We start from the raw sequence: 25,076 nt of genomic DNA on the forward strand, positions 1-25,076 counted from the left end.
ATATTGTCGACAAAACGAAATGTATCTGTCAATTGAAAAATGTATTACTCTATATGTGTTTGTTTACTGGACTGGAGGTGAGGAGTATTTGCCTTATGTGTGTGTTTAGGCGAGGTAGGGGAGGACTGAAAGGAAAGAAGGGAAAATAAAAGAGATCAACATAGAAAGACACAAGGAGGGGTGTCAGAGGGCGTGAATGTGTATTCCACTTGATTTCTTCAGGGCTTCTTCTTTCCCCCTTCCTCCTCCCCCCCCCCCCCACCTCAAGGCAGAGATTTACATAAAGTGCTAAAAGGGAAGCTGACAGAGCAGGGCAGGTGATACTGGGCAACGGACGCTGAGCAAGGAGGACCCAGAGCTCACACTGAACACAGACTCTGAGCACACACCCACACACATATACACACACCTGTGACTCCAGCAGAGTTTTTAGACCAGTACAGAGGAGGACTTTGGAAGAGGCACTATTACAAACCCCTAATTTCCTGCTGGCCTCTCGGAAGACGGTTGACTTTGACTGCAGCAAAATGCATTTTCGAGTGCAAAGGGAGTGAGCTGAGCCAGAGAGATAAAACAGGGATCATCTGACATCTTCTTCATACAACAGGTAAACTGAACCTTTGCTCTAAGAAAAAAGGACCTTTAAGAAATGTGAGAGAGATGTTCCTAAAAACTCAAGATTGTTAAATTCATCTTAAATAATAAAGGGCATTTCCTTTCCCTTTTTTCTCTATTTAATGAGAAAATACAAATGCAAGTGCAGGTGCATCATGATGGGATCTAACTGAAGCCCAGTAGCAGCTGCAACATTCATAATGACATTTACTAAGTATTTTTCTGTATATTCAGTAAGGATTATCAAGTATCTGTATGCCGTTTCCTGCATTGTCTGTGGTGTTTACACATGTGCTATCTGTACATGCTCCAGGTCTTTTTTTGCCTGAGCAAACAGCCTCAGTTGAACTGTCTGCAGCACTCCACCCACTCCACCCACAGTTTAAACGGCAGGTAGATCAGGTTTCATTTACCTTTCAAACTGAGAACAGGTAGGGCAGCATTGTGGATGACGGTTGAGCTGAAGATACACATTGCTAAGCCAGACACAAAGGGCTGAAAAAAGAAAACAGCATTTTAGATGAAGCTTGAATAGAAGGCTTCAGTTTGAATTATGTCTCGTCATAAACAAGCAGTGATGTGTATACAAATGGGTCACTGGGACAGAGAAAAATATCGGCCACTGATAGCGAGGAAGCTGTAAACCTAATCACAAAACCAAACACTGTACAAAGACAGTAAAGGGACCCTCCCATGTTTCTAGTTAGTTTATATGGGTTAAGTAAGGACTTAGTTAATAGTTGACTCTGGTTTACACTGCAGGGGCCTTTAGTTTGACCTCTAAGACCTTTGGATTACTTTCCCCCCATTTGGACTCTGGACAGTTAAAACAAAAATTTTGCTTTTTTTATTAACGGTTTGGTGTTGTTCATAGTATGTAACTTTAGCAAAACAGAATCAAGAGAGGCTTCATATGCTTTCTGGATAAAAGTAAATGCTAAGACATACAGCAGCACAAGTTTAAAAACAACTGTCAAGTCAAGGAACTGATTCAACCTGCTAACCTGGGCTAACGTTAGCTACTTCAAGCTAATGGTTATATAAAAGACCAAGTCAAGCTGTGGCAGCGTATTGCTTTGAGCAAGGTGTGTTAAATATTTCCCGCCAGGCTTAAATAGATTTGTGTTTGGTCAGTGTGTGCCCAATTGTGTGTGTGTGTGTATCTGTCTTTTTGTCCACAGCTAATCTTTCATAATATTGGACCCATCAGTTCATATTTGTTGTGCTCATATATGACTGTATGCTCAAGGCCTTTTCGTGGTTGTGGTGATTAACATTTTTGATAGACTATTTTATTTGGCAGCCTTAGTAGGAAAAAAGGACAATTCCGTCATTTGGCTAAGCTAAAAACAAACCTTACCTAGCCTGTTGCAGGCCACATTTTGCCCTTTCTCGCAACTCAAATACTGACATCCATGAAAAAGTATGGTTTCATACTCCGGTTGAACCGGAGTATCAGAAAATGAACTGCTAACAAGGCATGGTCATTTTGACTGTAGGAACCCTGGAGGTACAACTCAATTCAATACGATTAAACTATTTTCTGTCAGAGGGAGATGCAAATGGAAGAGTCTACTGAGTATATTGTTCTAGTTGCTCATGAATTCAATCTATAAAACAAAGAATACGTTGTTTTTTTCAAAATTTACTGTATACTCTCACCTAAAGTATCTCAAACTGCATTTATGTACCCAAAAAGGGACTCTTCACTACCACCAGTAGCATGGCGTGGGGAAAAATTTAGGGGAAGCCCATTCTTTTGGGTTGGGTTAATTTATGCAGACACGCCCCCCCCCCCAAATGCAATACCAGCCGCTCAATGCGCAGTGCAGATTCGGTAATGAATAAAAAAGAAGGGTTTGAATGGGATGAAGCCACTTTGCCTCACTTTTATCCGAACTGCAGTGCATTGTGGTCAGCAGAGCGGAGATTTTCAGGATTTTCAGGATTTAATTCAAAGTTTAAAACCTGTTTGGGGAGTTTATATCAGTTTACTTAACTTCGGGCCTCTGAAGGGAAGCTAGAGACGGCTGGCTTCCCTTGGCATGGCCCTGACCAATCACAGGTTGGCAGGGGCATCACGTGGGCCTCATCTGATTGGTCAATCCCTCACCAAGGGAAGCTAGATTCCCCTGGCCTCCTCTCGCAACAGTGAATGCAATCTACTGTTTCACCATAACATCTAGAGAGGGGCGCTGTTTGTTTCACTCTTTCTTTGTAAAATACTCAATGAGAGTGGGGGAGAGACGGGCCGGCAGCAACAGCAAAGGAGAATTATCGAAACAAAACAAAGTGTTTTTATTTATTTATTTAAATTATAACTACAATCCGAAAAAACAGGGGAAGCCTGGCTTCCCTTGGCCTCCGGGAGAAAACGCCACTGACTACCACTAGAAGCCTCAGAACTGCCAAGTCGTGATTTCTGAAAATGACCTACTACAAAAACCTAGGGGTACGCAAAGATGATTTCAGTCTAGCAAGGGTAACAACAGCAGAGGTACTCATTAAACTGAGCGCCCTCAAACCTAACAAGGCCACTGGCCACGACAATATCCCCTCCAAATTCCTCAGAGACACAGCAACCGCCATCTCACCAGTCATAGCTCACATAATTAACCTCTCCATAAAACAGGGAAAAGTACCCAAAGACTTCAAAATTGCAAGAGTAACCCCCCTGCACAAAAAGGGCAGCAAATTGGACCCAGGCAACTACCGCCCTGTTTCTATACTTACCTCCATCTCGAAAGTCATGGAAAAAATAGTATATGAACAGGTCGAAAAGTACCTCGCAGAAAAGAAACTAATCTATGAATTTCAATCTGGCTTTAGAACATCCCACTCCACTGACACATGCCTTCTTTATTTGAACGACCACATCAAACAAGAGGTGGACGAGGGTAAATACTGCGGCATGGTGATGCTGGACCTACAAAAGGCTTTCGACACTGTCAATCACCCCATTCTGATTGACAAGCTAAAAGCAATTGGTTTTGATAAACTATCGGTGAGCTGGATGCAATCCTACCTGGAGGGGAGAGAACAGATGGTGGAGGTAAACGGTACTCTGTCCCCCCCCCTCCCAGTGAGCTGTGGTGTTCCACAAGGAAGCATATTAGGTCCGTTACTGTTCCTAATTTATGCAAATGACATGTCATCAGCATGTGACTGCAACTTGTTCCTGTTCGCGGACGACTCAGCCCTGCTGGTCTCTGACAGGAGCAGATTGCAGGTTGAAAAAACCCTCAGCTCCGAGCTCGGCAGAATCTGCACCTGGCTCGCCGATAATAAATTATCATTACACCTGGGTAAAACAGAGTCCATTCTCTTCGGTTCGAAACATAATCTCAGCAAATCCGACGACTTCTCAGTTGCAGTGGGTGACATTATTGTCACAAGTAAGAAGGAAATTACATACCTAGGATCTATTCTTGAGGCAAACCTCTCCTGTGACAAAATGGCATCCAATGTAATAAAAAAAGTCAATCAAAGAACTAGATTCCTATACCGGATCTCCTCTCTGGTAAACAAAAACACCCTGAAAACTCTGGCAGGAGCACTCATTCAAGGGTACTATGACTATGCTTGCACGTCATGGTACCATAGCACCTCCAAGGCGCTAAAAATAAAACTTCAAACATCGCAAAATAAACTGGTCAGACTACTGCTTGACCTTTCATCTAGAACCCACCTCACCTCTGCCCACTTTGACAACCTAGGATGGCTTAGAGTAGACGACAGAGTACAGCTACTTGCAATGGGCCTGGTCTACAAGATCCACTACACCTCTATGGTACCCATGTACATGTCAAAATTCTTCCCAAAGGTCAAGGAATACCATGATCATAACACCAGAGGGAGCTCCACAAATCATGTAAAACCCAGATTTGGCACAAAAAAAGGGGAATACACATATCGCAATTATGCCACATCAAGGTGGAACGCTCTTCCCACAACTGTAAAGGAAAGTAAAACTATACTTACCTTCAAAACCTCTCTTAAAGAGCACCTTCGGGGGAAAGCATTGCAAAACTGGCCCCGGTAATGGTACAAATCTCAACCTGTCGTACAATGGACAGCTTCCCCCCCCCATCTATGTATATACTCGCATTTTAGACTCTGTTACTAACTGTATATCTGTAGACTTGGTATGTCTTAAATGTCCGGTTAGGATGTATTAGAACGAAATCTAAAATGAAAATTGTAAATAAGCCATCTGTATGTAAAAAACCACCTGTATGTAAATTGTAAATAAGCCATCTGTATGTCAAATATGTCTTATATGTCTTAAATGATATGATGAATTGGAAATGGGGGACCCTGATGTAAACAAGACGAAAGTCTTTCTCTGGTCTGCATCCCCTTAACAATTGTATGTTTTGAGCTGTACTGTACTGTACCCAATATACAAGCTGTTAATAAACTTTTCAATCAATTCAATCAATCAATCAAAGGAAAATAATTCCACAATGTTGGGACAAGATGTAACAAATAATCAGCAGGATAGTCACAACTACCTTCCACATCTTTATATCTAACAACCAGGTCCGTCCCTCCCTAAAGCCAGATCACGCAGACTGCGTGGGGCCTCACCTTGCGGAGGGGGCCTCATCTTGCGGAGGGGGCCTCATTTTGCGGAGGGAGCCTCAACTGCACCTATGCGTTTATGCGGCTGCAAGAGGGCTAGAACTACAACAAGATGGACATATTTGACCGTGATTAATTGTAATACACGTTTCAAAATGATGCCGAAGTAACAACATACTGATACCGGTTAGTAAAAACCATGAATTAATGCTTTGACAAGTCTGCAGACAGACGGCAGGCGAAAAACCTTTTAAAATGCGTGTTTTTCTAGATGGAGATTGGCTAAGCTAACGCAGTATATGCCCCGACCGTCCACACTCACAACAACGGCCTATACAGACATAAATAAGGCAGCGACTGTATTCACCATGACACAGGCAGTCTGTGGTGTGTACTTGTTTAACTTTTGTCGAGTTTCTGAACATATATAAGGAGCTGTGAGCTCTGAGTGCTCACAGCTAACGGCTGTGTTGTGTTTCTGGATTTCTCATTGAAGATGACGTCACGGCTCCGCCTACACTGCGTTACTATAGTAACTACCCCAGTTCCTAAACTGTAATGGAAGCGCAGCATGAAGTGAGTCGGAGTGTGGCGCGGCACGGTCGGTTTCGCCGCTGCGAGGCTTTGGACGTAATATGGTCGGTGTTTACATTAGCATCGCTAACATTCAGAGCTAAACTGTACTGGAGAGAGCATGTGTGTGAAGAAGCAGGAAATAAAAAGGAACTCACCTTGTGGTATAACCGGCAAGAGAGAAAGCCTTTGAGCTCCATACTGTTTCAGAAAGAATCCTTGATAATCCGTAATCCATGATATGGCGTTTCATCGCAGCATTATCTGCCGGTAGAATCTCCCGCATGAGCAGGCATAAACTCCGCCCTCTTTTTTTAAATCAATTTTTTAAAGCTTTATACCCAAAATCTGCACTTTTGAAACAGGAAGTGAAATAGAGGGATATGAGGCATTGCTAGAATGGGAGATCTGTTTGGTATTTTGAGCAAAACACTTCATAGATATGTTTTTTATATATTCTTTTTTATATATATCTGAGACCTATGCTATTGCCTAAAAATAGCATCATAGGTGACCTTTAAGACCTCACACAGAGAGTTTAAATCAAAAACACAAAGCTCACCAGAATTTAGGGATTCATTCGACTTGAGCCTGCAGGTTTGAACAATTCTGTGGAAATGTATTCAGTAAAATATATATATACATATTAGGTAGTTAGAGCCTGGTGTTGTGTTGAGGAATTTAGGGATCATTAGGAGTACAACAAAGTACAGCCTGAGGCCGTGTTCACAATGGGTTTCACCTCAACGGCTTTTGACAATGCGAGGCTGTGTTGTTATAAACTGGTCAGTTAGTTGCTGTTTATTTAGTGTTCATTATAAAGGTAAGATGGCCTGGGGCTTTGTGAAATGGTCTCCCCTTTTAAAGACCTATGATCCATGAATAATATGAAACATACACTGATTAACCAAATATGAACCTTTATGGATGTGTGTGAACACCTTGTTCAAATACTAGCTGTTGTATGTTAATTTTAGGAAAATGCCCATCGTCAAAATGGTCAAAATTAAATTCCAGTTTCCATTCAAGTTTCAATTTCTTAGTTTAGCTTTCTGCGATTCTGATCTTTTTTCTTATTTTATTTGGATGAGTTAATGAGACTGAACTAGTAATTGTTAAGGTGCCCCAAAGCAGCTTAATTTCAATATGAGGAACAATGATGTAAATATTGGAAATGCTGGAAGGTTTTAGTAAAGGTTTTTGTAAAGGTTTTAGCTGCGCTCTCACTGGAAGGCGGCGTTTGTCTTCTTAGTGTTAGATTAGATGGGGTTAAAAAAAAATACTCCACTGTGAAAAATTACATTTTATCTGTATACACTTTTGTACAGGACCCTCCAGCAAGTGACCACAACCGATAACAGAATTTGAGTTAGAGCAATAGGGAAATGTAGTCTTGAACAGTGATTAAGGGGGACTTTACAAGACAGGTGTAATTATACAGAAAAATCTGTCCTCATCCTACTAAAGCATGTTGAATTCAGCAGAGATGAAAAGAGAGAGTTGGCAGAGCAGGAATTTCAAGGGTAGATGGAGAGATTAGACGCAGAACAAGCAGGGACTTTGTGTAGATGGGAGTGCTGAGACAGGGCTAGCCCTGAGGGCACAGAGAGGAGAACACCTGTGCTCTAAAGGACTATCCATCATCCCACACACACACACACACACACACACACACACACACACACACACACACACACACACACACACACACACACACACACACACACACACACACACACACACACACACACACACACACACACACACACACACACTTCACATCATGGGCCTTTAATGTCTAACCTGACAGGTTGCTACCAGTATTTGTATCTTAAATCTGAAAGAATAAGACAAGGAAACCATACTAAAATCAATCAATAATTTGGTTTACATGTCGTTAATGCCCAGATTTCTCAACACCAATCTTGTGACCTACAGTGTCCTACAGTGTCTCAACACCTGGTCAAGGAATTCATATTTTAAAGTTTCCACTGTGCCGTCTGATATACAGATTAAGACACTCATGGTCAAAAAGTCACATTAACAAAGCAACCTGTGTTTTTCCCTGATTCTATTCCAGGTATGGGAATATACTGTAACTCACCCAGAACAATCTTTCACCAGCTGCTCGATGCAAGGAGGGCCCAAGGACCCTGTGTACCAGCTGGTGTACTTCTGCACGCTACGCTGGCTACCATATTCAGTTATTTGGGATACTTGTAAACAGCACAGCGGCCATTTGGCTAAAGGCTCTCATTAACTCCCAATGTAGTGGTACGGTTACGGTATACTAACAGTATTCTAGCCCCATGAGAGAGTATATGAATATAAATGTGGCGGTTGATTAGATGTTCATATTTAGAAGTTTTCCAAAAACGTTTCTGTGTTCTTTTTCTAAAAAAGTGTTACCGAAAACTAAAACAAACGAAGACCTTCAAATCTATAAGAGCACTGATGTCAGATATCTGCCAAAGCCATTTACATAACTAAGAAATAATGCTTTTTTCCGCTTGTGGTCAAATCCCCTCTAAATTTAATAAGATTGTCCTGATTGAAGATTGTATCTTTTAACCAAGTTATACAAATCAGGCCAGGCATTTTTCAGTAATCCTGCTAACAAACAGAAAAACAAACAGAGCAAACCATAAGTTGTATAGATCCTGTGCATGTGTTTATTTGTACTGTATATACTGTACTGTAAATGTACCAACAGAGTGAAAAACTGAATCTCCCTAAAAAGTGTCTTCTTCTTCCTATAAGGTTTCTCCAGCGGGGTGCCAAAGGGTTAAATGCTAACAGAAGCATCAAACGTCAATAGTTTAAAATAGCTAGCAAAATAGCAATCGGGCTATATAGCCTACTATATTATTGGAAATTTGTGAAAGATAAATCATTTACCAGTCAACGTTACACCGGTCAACACTAAAATACCAACTCTGGCTGTTAGTAGAGGTTTACAATTTCAATAATTCATTCTGGAATAAAGGGTCTGGGATATGGCTAGCCTTAGCATTTCCTGTTCGGGTCTCATGATTGGAAAATCTTTTATTGTAATCCATAAATAACTAAGCGTTATATAAACAATAACACAGTGTGTGTGCCGTGTGCCCCATCGTATGGACATTGACCTTCCCGTTCCTTTGTTGCCATTTCACTGACTCATTTAATTGGACTGTTGCTTCAGTTCCTCAACACATTCATCCCACTTGGCATCACACCTGTGAGGGAAATACTCATTGACAGACTAAAACCTTATTAGCTCATCTAAGTATTAGTAACTGTATGAGGGTAAAATGGGCTTTATAACATGTGCAAGGATGTACTAAATCGTGTTTACTTGTTGGGATTATGTTGCAGTTTTTATGATAAAAGCAGCAAGATACCTTTGATATGAAAACTAACCTGTAGGCCTACATGTGGTCTGTTTTCTTTTCAGATAATTCTGAAGTTAAGAACAGATCAAGAAAAAGTAAGAAAGAGCTGACAAGTCCAGAGGGGACTCGACAAAGGAGGGTTAAATATTCCTGAAGATGGAACCGCAGATTTGGCAAATGCAGGTTGCCCCTCAAATCTCTCCTGGAGAGCTGAAAAAGAAGGTGTCAATCATGAGCCAGCCGGAGTGCTCCATCTGCTACAACACCTACGACAATGTCTTCAAAACACCCAAGCAGCTGGACTGCACCCACACATTCTGCCTGGAGTGCCTCTCCCGCCTCATGGCCGTCTCGCTGAGTGACCAGGAGGATTCCGGCGGCAGCCCCCGCCTCTTATGCCCCTTCTGCCGCCACCCCACCATGCTGCCTGAGCAGGGGCCCCCCGCCCTCACCACCAGCCGAGAGGTCCTCTGCAAGCTGCCCAGCCACCAGCAGCAGGAGGAGCCGGTGTGGCTGGAGGGGGAGAAGCTGTGCTACAAAAGCTCCAAGCAAGACCCCAGCTTTGGCTCCTCTGAAAGCCCCTCGTCCTTCTGCATCTGCATTGACATTGGGGCCAGCAAGGTGATAGACGCTCCGATCCAGACGGGGCCCCAGACTTATGGGCTGCTGGCCCGGCTGGCGGACTGGAAGAGGCTGGTGCTCTTCATGGTGCTCATCGTGCTGCTCATCGTGGTTGTGTTATGGCCCCTGCAGTGTGTGTTCAGCACTGGGAACATGCGCTGTATACGGGGTCACGTCATCCTGAACCCCACTACCACAACGACCACCACCCTCAGCCCCTTCACCAAAACACACGGTCGGACACAGTGAACTTTAGACTGACTGGACCTCAATATAAACGCACATTATATTGTATGTGACAAATTTCACCAAATTGCTCTTTTGCCACAGATGTTAAAGCCACTTTGTGTGGCCTATTTAGATGTCGGGCTTTAGCATCCCCTAGTGTTTGGTTTCAAAATGGGTGGGATGAAAGGGTTGAAAGAAACATAGACTGAACTAATTTTCACTTTTTCTGTTATTGTGTCATGTTCCATTAGCTTGATTTGAATTAAAAAAATATGTTATCCTTAACAACTGTCATTACATGTGAATTTAGGCTTTGAAACTCAGTGGTGCAAGATGACCTCTGACAGGCACTTTGGCTCGAATTGTGTTCAGTGACACAGACATTGACAGAATCCACATTTACAGAGCGTACTAGATATCAGATGACAGAGCACGAGTGGGTTGATATGTGCATACAAACAGGTATTTCCAAATGAAAAAGTTACATTTATTTTTTTATTCAGTTATTTTGAACTTTGATTTGTAAATATATGGATTTATTTTCAACAAATATTCAAGTTTACTGTAAGGGTTAGTAAGGTCACAAAACAGGAAATGAATGTAAACCCAATGTGCCAACATGAACTTTTTAAAGTGTGCCTTTCGTCATGGCCTTGTTTACAGAAGATAATAAAAAGGGAGACTTTAGCTTGAATCATGTTTCTAGGAAACTTTGGTGCCTCATTATTTAGATTAGGATCATTTCATGACATTTGGCACTTTGTTAGGTAGTGGTTTAATCTGTATGAAAGCAGGTGTCTCAAATTCCCCTTTAAGTAGCACACAGCTCCTGACGGGCTTAAACGCAAATAGAAAATAGGTGCCATTTCCCAGAGCGCTGTTTATTATTTCCTCCCTATCTGACCCTTGAACCAAAAACCATAAAAGACAACCCTTCCTTCAGATTGGAAGGAAGGAAGAGCCTTTATTTTTATTCCGGCTTTAGGTGCGTCAGATAAAGGAAAAGTTTGGATTGGGGGGTTTTCCAAATACCTCACTTGTGACACATCTATGGACAATTCACGCTAAATTATCACAGTCATTTAGGAGCAGCCGTAATAAAGTGCTACTTCCCTGAGGAATTTACAGTAAACATGGTTAAACAATACATGCAGATAGATTAGAAAAAGGCTCAGTCATCGCTTCAAAATGGATTGTGGAAAATATATCCTAAATCAGAACGACAATAATAACTATTTATGTAAAGAACGAGTAAAAAGTTCTTGTTCATTGGCTTTATTTTTCTCTAGGGAATTTACACATTTATAAAAAAGGATAGCCAAATATGAAATGGTCTTTGCATTCCAATGAAGCAGAATTAAACTGTTTCCTTGTTGATAGCATGGCCTATTTAGATGTCGGACTTTAGCATCCCCTAGTGTTTGGTTTCAAAATGGGTGGGATGAAAGGGTTGAAAGAAACATAGACTGAACTAATTTTCACTTTTTCTGTTATTGTGTCATGTTCCATTAGCTTGATTTGAATTAAAAAAATATGTTATCCTTAACAACTGTCATTACATGTGAATTTAGGCTTTGAAACTCAGTGGTGCAAGATGACCTCTGACAGGCACTTTGGCTCGAATTGTGTTCAGTGACACAGACATTGACAGAATCCACATTTACAGAGCGTACTAGATATCAGATGACAGAGCACGAGTGGGTTGATATGTGCATACAAACAGGTATTTCCAAATGAAAAAGTTACATTTATTTTTTTATTCAGTTATTTTGAACTTTGATTTGTAAATATATGGATTTATTTTCAACAAATATTCAAGTTTACTGTAAGGGTTAATAAGGTCACAAAACAGGAAATGAATGTAAACCCAATGTGCCAACATGAACTTTTTAAAGTGTGCCTTTCGTCATGGCCTTGTTTACCGAAGATAATACAAAGGGAGACTTTAGCTTGAATCATGTTTCTAGGAAACTTTGGTGCCTCATTATTTAGATTAGGATCATTTCATGACATTTGGCACTTTGTTAGGTAGTGGTTTAATCTGTATGAAAGCAGGTGTCTCAAATTCCCTTTAAGTAGCACACAGCTCCTGACGGGCTTAAACGCAAATAGAAAATAGGTGCCATTTCCCAGAGCGCTGTTTATTATTTCCTCCCTATCTGACCCTTGAACCAAAAACCATAAAAGACAACCCTTCCTTCAGATTGGAAGGAAGGAAGAGCCTTTATTTTTATTCCGGCTTTAGGTGCGTCAGATAAAGGAAAAGTTTGGATTGGGGGGTTTTCCAAAAATACTTCACTTGTGACACATCTATGGACAATTCACGCTAAATTATCACAGTCATTTAGGAGCAGCCGTAATAAAGTGCTACTTCCCTGAGGAATTTACAGTAAACATGGTTAAACAATACATGCAGATAGATTAGAAAAAGGCTCAGTCATCGCTTCAAAATGGATTGTGGAAAATATATCCTAAATCAGAACGACAATAATAACTATTTATGTAAAGAACGAGTAAAAAGTTCTTGTTCATTGGCTTTATTTTTCTCTAGGGAATTTACACATTTATAAAAAAGGATAGCCAAATATGAAATGGTCTTTGCATTCCAATGAAGCAGAATTAAACTGTTTCCTTGTTGATAGCAGCTACATAAGACACTTTCTTTCAATACTTAATGCGCCTCGTGTTAAAATGCTGAAAATAACAGCAGCGCTTACTTCAAACTCATTCTTGTGGTTTCCCCTCTTTCTTTTTATCAAAAGTTATAAAGCAACATTTCTACAGATCATAAAATAATCTTTCATTACCGTTTAATTTGCATTTTTTCCGGAATGCGTTTCCTGCCTTGCTTTTTTTATATTAATCCTTGTTAACTCGTGTTCACTGGGCTTTATTCTCCATCATCACACGGTTCATGCTCCAGATTCACACAACAGAAATAAAGCAATATCCAAGTGCGACTTAACATAGTGCCATCATAGATTTTTATTAAACTGTATGATAATAAACCATTTTGTTGCCATTTCTGGCAGCTCATTGCATCAGCATTTGTAGCCTATACAGCGAAAAAGGCGTCTGGGCAGAGCCAGTGCAAGAAGAGGGGGAGAAGGGGGGACAACACGGGAGGTCACCACTACTCACTTCAGGCATACTGCCACCAACAGAAACAAGGAATCAAAACAAAAAGACATCATGTTCAAGTAAGAGTAAGAGGACGAGCACAAAGAAAATACCGTGACTACTGCATACCTCCATGTATGCTGGTTCAACTCAAATGTACTCATCAAAGGTGAAATTACACCAGAAATAATAACAATTCAGACACATTACAAAATGCAAGAGTGGATAAAACAATCAATTACAAATACCATTTGAAATGAAACAAGAAAAAAACAAACACTGAAAAGTCTAGTGCACTACCAAAAATACTCCCACAGCCGACAGACATCCACACACACAGGCCAAAGATTCAGCAGTTTCACACTTTCAAGTATTGATGCTTCACCATATCATTAGAAAAAAAGTTTGACCCATAGAGGCAAAGTGAAATACAATAATCTATAAAAATCTAAATTATCCACAGCGCAAGATGGTTCAGAAACATAGACACAAACCCATGAAATTCATTCATCGGACATACAGTAGATCACAGTTCAGAAGAAAAAGGACAAAAAGGAAAAAAACTGAAGAATACAAACATCTTCATTGTCCAAATCTACCGAAGTACATCGAGTGGTGCAGCATATTTCAGACAGACATTGGCCTTCACTGACAGGGCATCAATGCCACACATTAATACAACATAGCTTTTATTCACATAAGGAATCAACCATTAGAATACACTTGCAGCAATTTATGGCGGGAAAACTCTCAACGCTGAGGGAAAAGAAGGACAGCAGTTTCAGCTGAAACTTTAATAAAATTATTATTTTAAAAACAGAACTCACACAGAGTGGCTGCTGCAGCTTACACTGTGCCTTTATTTTAATATCCCGCACATGTCAACAGTATCAAATTACAGTTTATTACAGTGCAATGACTGACTTCTACTACTTCAGTTTATTTTGATTACGCATTGTATTTTAAATAATTTATTTTTAAATATATGTATGAGCCACAGCAGCAGAAACTGGCCAATGAGTGAAGAAAAGTGAGTGTCCTTGACCTGGTTAGCTAACATCTCTGTTGGTGAGGAAGAGGAATGGTCTGAGCGCTCATTGATTGATTATTCCTTTTTTTCAGAAAAAGGTGGAACACATTGTCTAGTTTTTATTTGTTGGACTTGATGATCAAGTGGTTCCTTTTTAAATACGTTGGGTCAGATTTCAATGCTTCTGCACTTGTATTTGATCAGGATATTTTGGTGCTGATCCTGGAGCTATAAATAGCAAACAATCTGGCAGACAGTGCCGAGGGCTCAGCGCTCCGCAGCACCACCGTCTTCGTTATCGCATCACTGACGTGGGCTTACTCGCCCCGCTATCATCAAGCCTGGATTATGTCCATCTTCCAAATTACTTTTCGGAGACAAATCTATTCTTCAATCTCAGGCAGATGGCCATCTGGCCCGCGTCATAATCACCCCGTTTTCCCTCGTCTCCTTGTGACCATCTCCTCCGACAGATGTTGAACTGCATCAGACCCGCTGATTTACGAGGGCAGCCAGTCAAAAGCTGAGCTGAGAGACGGCCATTCAGGAATCCTCTACACCTGTTTCCTGTCAAATGTGGACCGCTATTACAATCTATCGATAAATCATCTTAAAATCTGTGGATGCTGCTCAGACGACCGTGCTCAAACGTGATCTCTTCCACCATAATGATTCTTTATAAAAGTATGAATTTGAAGAATCTCATATGTTACACAAATGTCAAGAATTATTGAAATAATGAAAATATGGTGATTTGAAGGACAGACATTTTCATGATTGAGTTTATACTCAAAGTGGGACCAGCTGTAGGCCATCCAATGACAGACAGGGCTGATGAATTTGTTCAAATAATGACCTCAAATTCTCACAGAGCACAGAACAGCTGATTTGCATATGCAGAAGATCATATGCCGTACAAACAAACAAATACCTTTTTTTAAAAGCTGAAATGATCCTGATAAAACCTTTTGGAGGAAAGGGCTTGTTTGCCCTTCACCTGTGCCTCAGGGTCCTTCAGCAGGCTACGTAACGGTCCCTGCGATCACTCAGCGGCCACATTAATAACCGCCACAGCTGGAGAGACAGAATGCCTCAAAACAGTCTTAGGCTCAGGCTAAAATGAAAGACAAAGAAAGAGGAATAGCGAAGGTGAATTCTGGCAAGGAGCAGACAAACAGCTTAGCTTTGACCTCTTCTCAGGTCCCGTACAGTTCTGTTCTATTCAGGCCGGGGAACACTCCTAATTTTCCTTCATCCAGAGCAAAAACAACTTTGATTTCCAGAATTTGGAAAAGTGGTAAAAGTTGAGGGGGAACAGCACGATTTAGAGGGATTACAGACACATCCTGAGTCAAGGCACTTACGCTGAGAAAGAAAGGAAGTGGGGGGAGAAAGGGGGGAGAGTCCTGAGCGAGAGCATTATGCTGTGGAGTCATCCTCTCTACGGAGGGTAAGCTTTGACTCGGTCCAGCAGGAGAAAGGGGGTCGGCTCGCAGCATGCAGCCCAGGCAGGGTGCGCTGATGCTGGGTGTAGTCAGAGACTCACTCCCTCCTGCCCCAGAGGGATTCAGGCGCTGATGAAGCGACACCTCCGCTGAAACTGAAGCAAACACAAACAGACAGGAAGACAAGTGGAGTTAATGGCTGGTGTCACTTTGAATCATGAACATCAGGACAGGATGTAAATCAGGATATGGAGCTCAAAGCAGCATTTATATAGCATGCAGTAGCTACACACAAACTAGCTACACATGACTAGATCAAATCCAAAGATTGGATTTCAAATGTAATTTGATTTTAAATACGTTTTAGATTGACTTGAAATGCTGTTAACCAATCACAACAGAGCTGAATTTCTGAGTGCTTAACGGCTTAGAGATGCCCTGCCCATTAGCCTATCGGGTTATAATGTGTTGTAGCGCTAGCCAATAGAAGCGTGAGTGTTACTTGGAGATATACAGTATCATATATAACTTCCAAGTAAACAGAGGAGTCCAATAAAGGCGTTTCAGGCAGGGGGGGAGTTGGTGGGAGAGAAACTCCCAATGGAGGGAACTTTGGGATTTTTGCCTTTGCAGACCATTTACATGCACAGAAACGTGTATATCACAGTTCAGGAAAGGGAAAACTCCAAAAAGCAGTATAGGGCCCCTTTAAAACCATATTTGATGGCCCTTTATGGCTGCGAAACAAAAGCAAAACACTTATTTTAACACAATGACATGTAAAAAGGATGAAAACAATATGCATATTTTAATGCCCCATAAATAACTTGAATTCCTGCCTCACAATGTATGCCTTCACAGACCATTCAAGTCGCAGTTTGAATCAATATCTGTCCAAAATGCCATCATTTTATGAAATGATCCTATAAGTTACCAAATTATTATCAGTTCGTACTTAAGTCCAAGAGGACGTTTGTGCCAAATTTGAAAAAAAATCCCATAAGGCGTTACTGAGATACTGGAACACATACTGTAGGTCTAATACTATAGAGACATTCTGTTATTTTGTCATCGGCCCCCCCATCCCGTACCAAAACCATCCAGAATTTCAACTTCACCTTTGAAAGCAACACTCTATCCCCCCCCCCCCCACACAACCTCGGAGTCATCTTCGACAGTCAACTCAAATTCAATCACCACATAAATCACATCACCAGGACTGCCTTTTCCGCCTCAAAAACATTGCCCGTCTCCGCCCATCACTCTCCTCCTCTGCTGCTGAAACCCTGATTCATGCATTCATCACATCACGACTCGACTACTGCAATAGCATCCTCTACGGCAGGGGTTCCCAAAGTGGGGGTCGCGAGACCCCGAGGGTGGGTCGCCAGATGATTAAAAATTTAAAATTGATAATTAAATAAAAAATTTTGTTTTATTATTATTAATAATAACGTGCGTGTGCATAATCTTTTTACAGGGGCGGACTGGCCATCTGTAGAATTTCCCCGCTGCGAGGCTCCCCCCATAGACAAATCACTAGCACCCCCCCCCCCGCGGGCTGAAACGTTTGGGAACCCCTGATCTACGGCATACCATCCAACCGCCTCAATAAATTCCAACATATCCAGAACTCTGCTGCCCGCCTCCTGACCACATCACTCCCGTCCTCCAGAACCTCCACTGGCTCCCCGTCCGTCAAAGAATCGACTTCAAAGTCCTGCTCATAACGCACAAAGCCCTCAACAACCAGGCCCCCCCCCCGACCTCACAGACCTGCTGCACCACCACACCCCTTTCCGCTGCCTCCGCTCATCAGAAGCCCACCTCTTATCCATCCCACCCGCATCAAGCACTGGACCTGGGGGGACAGATCCTTCTCCGTCGCTGCCCCCCTCCCTCTGGACATCACTCCCCACAACCCATCAGAAACTGCACTGACCTCGCCACCTTCAAAAAACTCTCACAAAAACTCACCTGTTCAATCTGGCTTTGAATGTGTGATTGTGTTTGTATTGCTTGATTTTAATTTGACTTTAACTATATTCATTTGTTGTTCTTTTCTTTTCACTATCTCTGTAAAGCGACTTTGAGCACCCGTAAAAGCGCTAACAAAATAAATCTATTATTATTATTATTTTAGTATTTTTAAGCATAAATAAAATCTACTGAATAAAATATGAAACATTTGGTTAAATGTACTTTTCAACTGGAGATGAAAACACTGAGTATACGTATTGTGCTGATGACCCCAGAGCAAAGTCACTACTTGAACACCGCAGGTTCCCCGCCTGCTTTAATAATCACTATGAGAGAGAAAAGAAGGGTTGATTATCATTTGAACCCTGAGTGAATCTTTTGTTGCTTAAAGGTTGAGCTCAGGTTTTTCCCTCCAGGGAGATCAGCCGCTCCTGGCTACTCTATCATTTTAACCATGAAGATAATCCTTTTTAAAATAAATGAATCATTATAAAAGTTTTAACAGCATTAAAGTTAGCACAGAGTTATGATTTTAGGGGAACGTTCATTCAAGCCTTAAGAAAAAGAAAGCCCAAACAATCTTAGTTATACTGCGTGTATCCGTGAGGTTTAACAAAGCTTATTCCATTCCTCATTAAACATCCATAAAGCTAAAATATGAAGCATTTGAAATGCTGCATTGTTTATGTCCATCTCTTAATAGCCTTAGCCTTTGCTGGTGCATTGCAGAATATCATGGAGTGTGATTGGTTGTGTTTGTTGCCTCACTATGCATGTGCATCTTTATGGGTGTGTACTAGATAAACACACAAACACCCACGGTACGCCAGCGATGGGAGTAAGAGCACCACACGCAGGCTTTAAATGTTTTTATCAATCACAAAGTTATGTGTTACTTGTTATTTATTACCTTGTTTTTATTTTGGTTTTTGTTTGTGAAGCACATCACTACATAACACCCGCGCTTCTATCGGCTAGTGCTCCGACACATTGTACCTTATAGGCTAAGGGCCGGGACATATGTAAGCGGTTGACCAATCAGAACAGAGCTGGCCAGCTAACCAATCAGAGCAGACTGGGCTCTGGTTTCAGACAGAGGGTGAAAGCGGTGCTGCAGCACAGGCAGTATGAGATGAATAAAGAGCTTTTTGAACATTAAAGCATGGAGACATGTCACAGTAGAGGCAGAAAATACAAATATGAATCCTGAAAATGAGCATATAGGATCCCTTTAAATTCTGCATCATCTAGTTCTTTATATGTACATTTATTTTCTTATTCCGGCAACTTACTTAAACTAGACAGATTTTGTCAATTGTACACATTTAATGCACTTTTTTATATTTCATTGTTGGAGGAGCCTGAGAATCAACATTTTACTTGAATGTGCACATGTCGAATAAAACCTTTGAATCCATATAGATAACAGCGTCATAGTTGTAATACAATTCTAATACTTTACAGGGAACCTTCAAGTCAACGCTCTATTTTTCCAAAAAAGACAACAGCGTGTAAACCCTACAAAACAATTCTACCACATTTACTGTAATGCAGACCTTTTTACCACAGTGTCACAGCAATTGGGATGATACTACAGTGTTATTGTCTGGCAGTGGCTCAGTCAGTAGGGGCTTGGACTGGGAGCCGTAGGGTCGCTGGTTCAAGTCCCCGACCAGACCTAAATATGGAGTGTGGACTTCTACTTGGAGAGGTCCCAGTTCACCTCCTGCCCTGCCGTGGTGCCCTTGAGCAAGGCACTGGACACCCCCCTTCCCCCCCACTCCCATTGCTCCCCGGGCGCTGTACAATAGCTGCCCACTGCTCCTAGTACTAGACTCCTTGTACTAGGATGGGTTAAAAGCAGAGGCCAAATTTCACTGTGTGTGCTGTGTGCTCTGCATGTGTGACCATTAAAGAGGGTTTCATCCCTCCCTATTCTTCTTCTTATTCACTTTTTCAGGAGAAAAATACCAAAACAAGTTTAATTTCAGAAAAAAGAGGCTGAATATATTTAGCAGTACTCACAGGGAGGCAGACAGAGCGATGCGGAGGTCCACAGCGATGGTTTTACCTCCTGGTGTTGCTGCTAATGGACGTCTGAGGGCTCTTAAAGTTGATGTTCTCGTACACACTTGACGCATCATCATTTGTCATCCTACAATAACAGACAGCAAAGACAATTCTCGGATGAACAATTTTGAATGCATTTTCTGCTTAAGCTGTTGTGATTAAATGTTTGGTAGTTGCCACTTGACCATTGTAATATGTGTTATACTTACACAGAAGAAGAGCACGAGGATGTCATGTTGGATTTGGACCTAGAGTTGGTCATCTGGGGATATTTGATGTTGGAATATTCCCTCTCCTTCAGCTTATTCCTCTGCAACGTGACAACATGACAAGAGGCAGATAAAAGTCAAACATCTCCAAAACAAATTGCAATACAAAATAGACCAGTGTATTACAATCAGAGAATATAAATAATTACAGAGCCAGACAATCTGTCCAGGGACTACAGATGAAAAATAGCCTCTTGGCTAACTGGCACATTTACAGAAATGTTGATTTATGTGCAGTGTCCCTGTTGATGAATACATAAATAGAAGGGGGATAATATTTGGAGAGTTTGAAAATGTCATTATTTAGTCACCCTAATTACTTTGTAATTGACTTTTTACACTTAAAATGGTCCCAACGGGCCACCATATAGCTCAGTTGTACTGCGCACATGTACTGCAGCAATGTCCCCATGCAGAGGAGCCGGGGACCATCCCCTCTGTCTACCCCCTTCAACTTTGTCAATTGAATAAGGACACTGTTGGCCCAGGAAAAAAACATCAACAGTGGGACAGCATTTTGCTGAGGTGTTTCCTAAACTGATGTTTACCTCAGTGCTCTCTAGCTTTCAAACCATACCACACACTATTCTCCTTGGGAACTCAAACACATCTTACGATAATATTTCAAAGCCCTCAATACTGTGTCAAAAAGGGTTATTATATGTTTTGTGTCCACAGTAATGTTGATTTCCTGTGTCGTGGAGTACCTGCTCTTCCTCCAGTCTTTTCTGGGCCGTTTCTATGTACTGCTGCACAGCCATGTAGATGAACTTATACTGGGCTTCTGTCTGCACCATGCCCGACCTCTGCTGCCGGACCCTCTGGATGGTCTTAGGGATGTCGATGTCACAATCTAGACCTAGAACGCGATCCGGAAAATTAACAGAGATGAAGGGAAAATATTCAAATGTATACAAAAAAAAACAGTGTTAGTTTTATAAAGTCTCCTACCTTGGCGGTTAATAATGTCAATAAGGATGTCCACGACGATAATGGTGCCTGTCCTGCCGATGCCTGCACTGCGGGGACAACAGAGGGAAATCACATTCAGTTACACTTACATTCAATAAGCGTCAATGTCAAGGTGAAGAATAGATGTACCTTCATCTGAGAGCATATTTGATACGACCCAGACAGTTATGAAAAGTGTAACATGAGCATCAAAAGTTTTCTCATCCCGTACATGACAATCGGAGTAACACATCAAAGTCTAAGGTTATAAATTATAGGTTTCATTTGCCAACAGCTATAAACTTGAATGTGTTGTTGTGTCACATGTAAAATGCTGTTAGATCTCCTAGAGAACTCAGAACAGCTCAGTGTTATATTCACAATAATACATTCATTTAACAGCAGCCGGCGGATCAGTCAAGTTCATGAGCCAGATGTGTCTGCTTTCAGTCTGTCCGCGTGTTTGTAGCACGCTGGGGGATTGGTAGCGTGGAGTACAGGAAAACAGCTCTATCTTTTATCAAATATTCATAAAACCCTATAGTAGGTAAAATACTGAAAATTCTGGCTTTGTTTTTTTTTCAAAGTGGTCACAGATTTATCCAATCAATCTCCTCTTAATAATAATTTAATAAAAGCTAATATTAGCCCACCACACTTTTTTTAATACCCTCTTGCATTCTTTTTTTATTTCCTTGCAGATACTCGAGTAATTGAGATATTAATACCACAGAGTGCTTTTTTGACATTAAGAGTGAATGAAACACATGACATAAATGTTTTCTTTGTGTTTAAGATTAAAAATATAATATACAAAAAAAGCATCTAAAACGCTTCTTTATTTGATTAGTGATTATTTTCCTTTGCAAGTAAAACAGATCAATATAAGTAAAACTTGAAGAGTATTATATTAGTAAAATAGGTGATTTACACATCAGTAACATCATGTAAATGTATCTGCAATAGACAACATGGAGCTTTTAGTCAAATTACCAGAGTTTTAGTAATATTAATAACCTTGTTAATTAGTTTTGATGGTTCTAAACTGATGAAGACATAGCAATAGGCAATAAGTACAGTTTTTACCTTAATTATAGCGCGCCCCAGTGGCCACTTGAAACAATGTTTGATTAAATCCTGAATTAATCCATTTGTATTTAGTGATTGAATTGTCAGGTGTCCACCACCATTTAACCATCTCATGAGAAATTGAATCAACATGGCTAAGAAGAACAACAAAGGAAACGAGCGAGTGGTGACCCACAGATCATTTCAGGAATACAGGATATCCCACCCCGCCTCTGAGGAGTTTATACAAAATGAGAATTAAGTGATTGCTGTTCAGATCAACTTGAACTTTAGTAAAGATCAACTCTGGTGGGAGTAAAAACCACAACCTTTAGATCACCTCTCCTTTGTTCAACTAGAAGACTAATGTGCAGACAAAGCCTTTTTGGTTTGTATCTGCTGTAGAGCCATGTGGCTCGATTAACTAACATGTGGCTCTGGGAGGCGTGTGGCGCAGTGGATTAATGCATTGGTGTTCGGATCAGGGGACCACAGGTTCAAACCCCACTGCAGTCAGCATGTCGTTGTGTCCCTGGGCAAGACACTTCACCCCAAATTGCTCCTGTGGGGATTGCCCACAGTATTGAGTATGTAAGACGCTTTGGATAAAAGCGTCTAACAAGTAACATGTAATGGCTCGATTACAGTGTCTGAGGGCCAAACTTTTTATTTCACAAAGTAAAACTGGTAGTACCTGCAGTGGACGACGATGGGTCCGGTGTCTGGAATGGTGCTCTGGGTGCGGTTGACCTCCTCCAGGAACCAGAGGACCCCGCCGGGCTCGTTGGGCACGCCATGGTCCGGCCAGCTCAGGTACTGGTAGTGCCACATGTCCCTCAGAGGCTCCTTCTACATACAAAAAGATGATGAGCTGAAGTAGTCAAAACACTTTCCATACCTGTTGCAGTCATATTACAATATTTGTGTTGAAGCAGTTCATGGTTGTATTAAATGTAATAGGTATAGAGTGATATCATCACTATATCAGTGTCATTTCGTGGTTAATTTGGAGAAGTTGTCAATGTTTTTTAGAGCAACTTAAAGGTGGGGTAGGTAATTCACTTCAGAAACACTTTTTGTTATATTCCATGGAATGCTCTTAACATCCCGATAGCAATGAATTCATTAAATGCTTTGACAATAAATATATACAAATATTTCATCTGTGGAAGCCGTGGCGCTGTAAAAAGCTAGACCAATTATCTGCCTCGGCCCGGTTCAGATAACTGGATGGCCTACCTGCCTGTCAGCCTTCCATCTCATGCACAAACTTATCTCGTGCCCTCATTGGTCATGTTCGTGTGTGTTGGAGGAGGGGCTCTGTAAGGAAGGGGCAGATTTTTTCGGCTGCATACTTTCAAATTCTAGCGCACTCGAGCTGGTTTCTCCATTCTTACCTACCCTACCTTTAAAGCATTGGGTTAATTGGTATTCATTGGTTTACAGGACAGATCGGGAAAGGCATATTTGTTTTATACCACAGGGCAAGAGTGGAGGCAGCAGCTGTTGTTCTTTGTAATGTTTTAACGCCCAAAACAAAAAAAATAAACTGCCCAACAAAAATTCTTCCCGGGACAATGGACTTTATCCTGCATCCTGCAAACATGTCATTAAATTCATAATGTAGGTAATAGGGGAAATAATCAACAATAGCCAAGCATGGTTTTCTAAAGTTTAGCTAAAGCTAATATGAAACTTCAACAATACTATTAGATAATTTAAGTTGGTTTTCCAAAGATTCCCAACGTTGGTACAAAAATTCAATATTTGTGTTGTCTCTGATTTGAGAACTGTAACAGATAGATAAACTGTGGTAGTCACTGGCAGGCTTTGTTGCTGTAAATGTTATAATTAAAGCACTAATGCAGAGGCGTCAATGCTGGAATCAGCTTTTATGAGAATTGTGGAGTATGTGTCTAATTTCTATCATGCTGAGTAACTAAGTAAAGGATTACAGAAACCAGAAACCCTACTTTTACTATCTCGCTTTTCTATCGTGTTCTTGGATCCTTGAAAGCCATGCGGTCATCCTTCTCTAAGTATAAGCACGTGCTGTAGGGGAGTGTGTGTGTGTGTGTGTGTGTGTGTGTGCGTGTGCGTGTGCGTGTGCGTGTGCGTGTGCGTGTGCGTGTGCGTGCGTGTAAGTGAGGGGCTAGATAATCCAACCCCAGGTCAGTGGGTCGACTTTGATTGAGTGCACTGCTTTCCTTACCCGGTCGAGACGGGTCACCTCCAGCTTCCTCAGGATGTAGTCCTGCGCCGGGGTCTCGTCCACGTTCCTCACCAGAATCTTCCCAAACTCCTTAGTGCAGTGGAGGTCGGGCCAGTAACGGACACATTTGTTCTAAACCAGGAGGGAATCGGAGGGAGGAAGATGGAGACCGGGAGAGGGAGGATGGTATTAGACAATCGAAAGAAGCAGCTCATCTCAAGCAGCTTTCCATCAGCTTAACTGTCATACTATCCTTGTCAGCCGTCTACCTCCCCACCCCCACACTCTGCCAACCATCATCCCTACTACACTCCAGATAATGCCCTCCAATTCTGTCTTCTAAATGAGAATGCAGGAACAAAATGGTTGACCAACTTTGGAGCACTGCAGATTTGTAAAGTTCAACACCAGGACATGGTTCTGTGATTAAAGTGAAACAATACATAAGATACATAAGAACCAGTTTGTTCTTACAGGATTCTGTCTTTTGTAAAGTATTTGTTATCAATCTGGTTGTTAAGGCAACTCTTAAATGAATTGCATTTGAGTATTGTAGTGGATTTTTAACATTTAATTTGGTAGATGTGGAGTGTTTGGCTCAGGCCTCTTACAAAACCTTAAGCCTCCAATCACAGAGCACCCTGGAGTTCACAGATCTCCATCATTACAAGCAATCAACAGCAATCAGCTCAAAGAGGAGAGACAAACAGAGAGCGTTTAGGACTAAATGCTAGAGAGAGCAAACCAAATAGAACTGGGGAGAGAAAAAGAAACTATGTGCTTTCATAATATAATCTATATTCCTTTTTAGTACCACAATAAGGTTTTCTATGTTTGTATTCTTTATTCCTCTGTGTATCGATGTCTTTGTATGTATGGTAAAAGCTACCAAATACCTTCATTTCCCTCAGGATCAATAACAGCTTTCTCTCTCTC

At 41.3% G+C, this 25,076-nt stretch overlaps 2 protein-coding genes across 3 annotated transcripts in view; one reads left to right on the forward strand and one right to left on the reverse strand.

Annotated features, from left to right (window-relative positions):
* The first annotated feature begins 312 nt into the window (after nt 1–312).
* LOC117494137 (RING finger protein 223) lies at nt 313–11,541 on the forward strand. The gene is made up of 2 exons (XM_034144852.1): nt 313–607; nt 9,209–11,541. The coding sequence occupies exon 2, from the start codon at nt 9,303–9,305 to the stop codon at nt 10,014–10,016; it is 714 nt and encodes a 237-aa protein (XP_034000743.1). The 5' UTR covers nt 313–607; nt 9,209–9,302; the 3' UTR covers nt 10,017–11,541.
* Nucleotides 11,542–12,960: 1,419 nt separating this feature from the next.
* ptpn11b (protein tyrosine phosphatase non-receptor type 11b) overlaps nt 12,961–25,076 on the reverse strand; it is a 48,074-nt gene continuing 35,958 nt past the window's right edge. For both annotated transcript variants that reach the window (XM_034144851.1, XM_034144850.1), the window contains exons 10-16: nt 24,141–24,272; nt 22,623–22,777; nt 20,861–20,928; nt 20,617–20,768; nt 19,850–19,950; nt 19,596–19,725; nt 12,961–15,745 (exon numbers count right to left, since the gene is read on the reverse strand). In XM_034144851.1, the coding sequence (XP_034000742.1) occupies nt 19,638–19,725; nt 19,850–19,950; nt 20,617–20,768; nt 20,861–20,928; nt 22,623–22,777; nt 24,141–24,272 (696 nt within the window). In that variant the 3' untranslated portion in view covers nt 12,961–15,745; nt 19,596–19,637. The remainder of the gene's footprint in view (nt 15,746–19,595; nt 19,726–19,849; nt 19,951–20,616; nt 20,769–20,860; nt 20,929–22,622; nt 22,778–24,140; nt 24,273–25,076) is intronic.

Source organism: Trematomus bernacchii, unplaced genomic scaffold (assembly GCF_902827165.1).
Source record: "Trematomus bernacchii unplaced genomic scaffold, fTreBer1.1, whole genome shotgun sequence".
In the NCBI taxonomy this organism is placed as follows: Eukaryota; Metazoa; Chordata; class Actinopteri; order Perciformes; family Nototheniidae; genus Trematomus; species Trematomus bernacchii.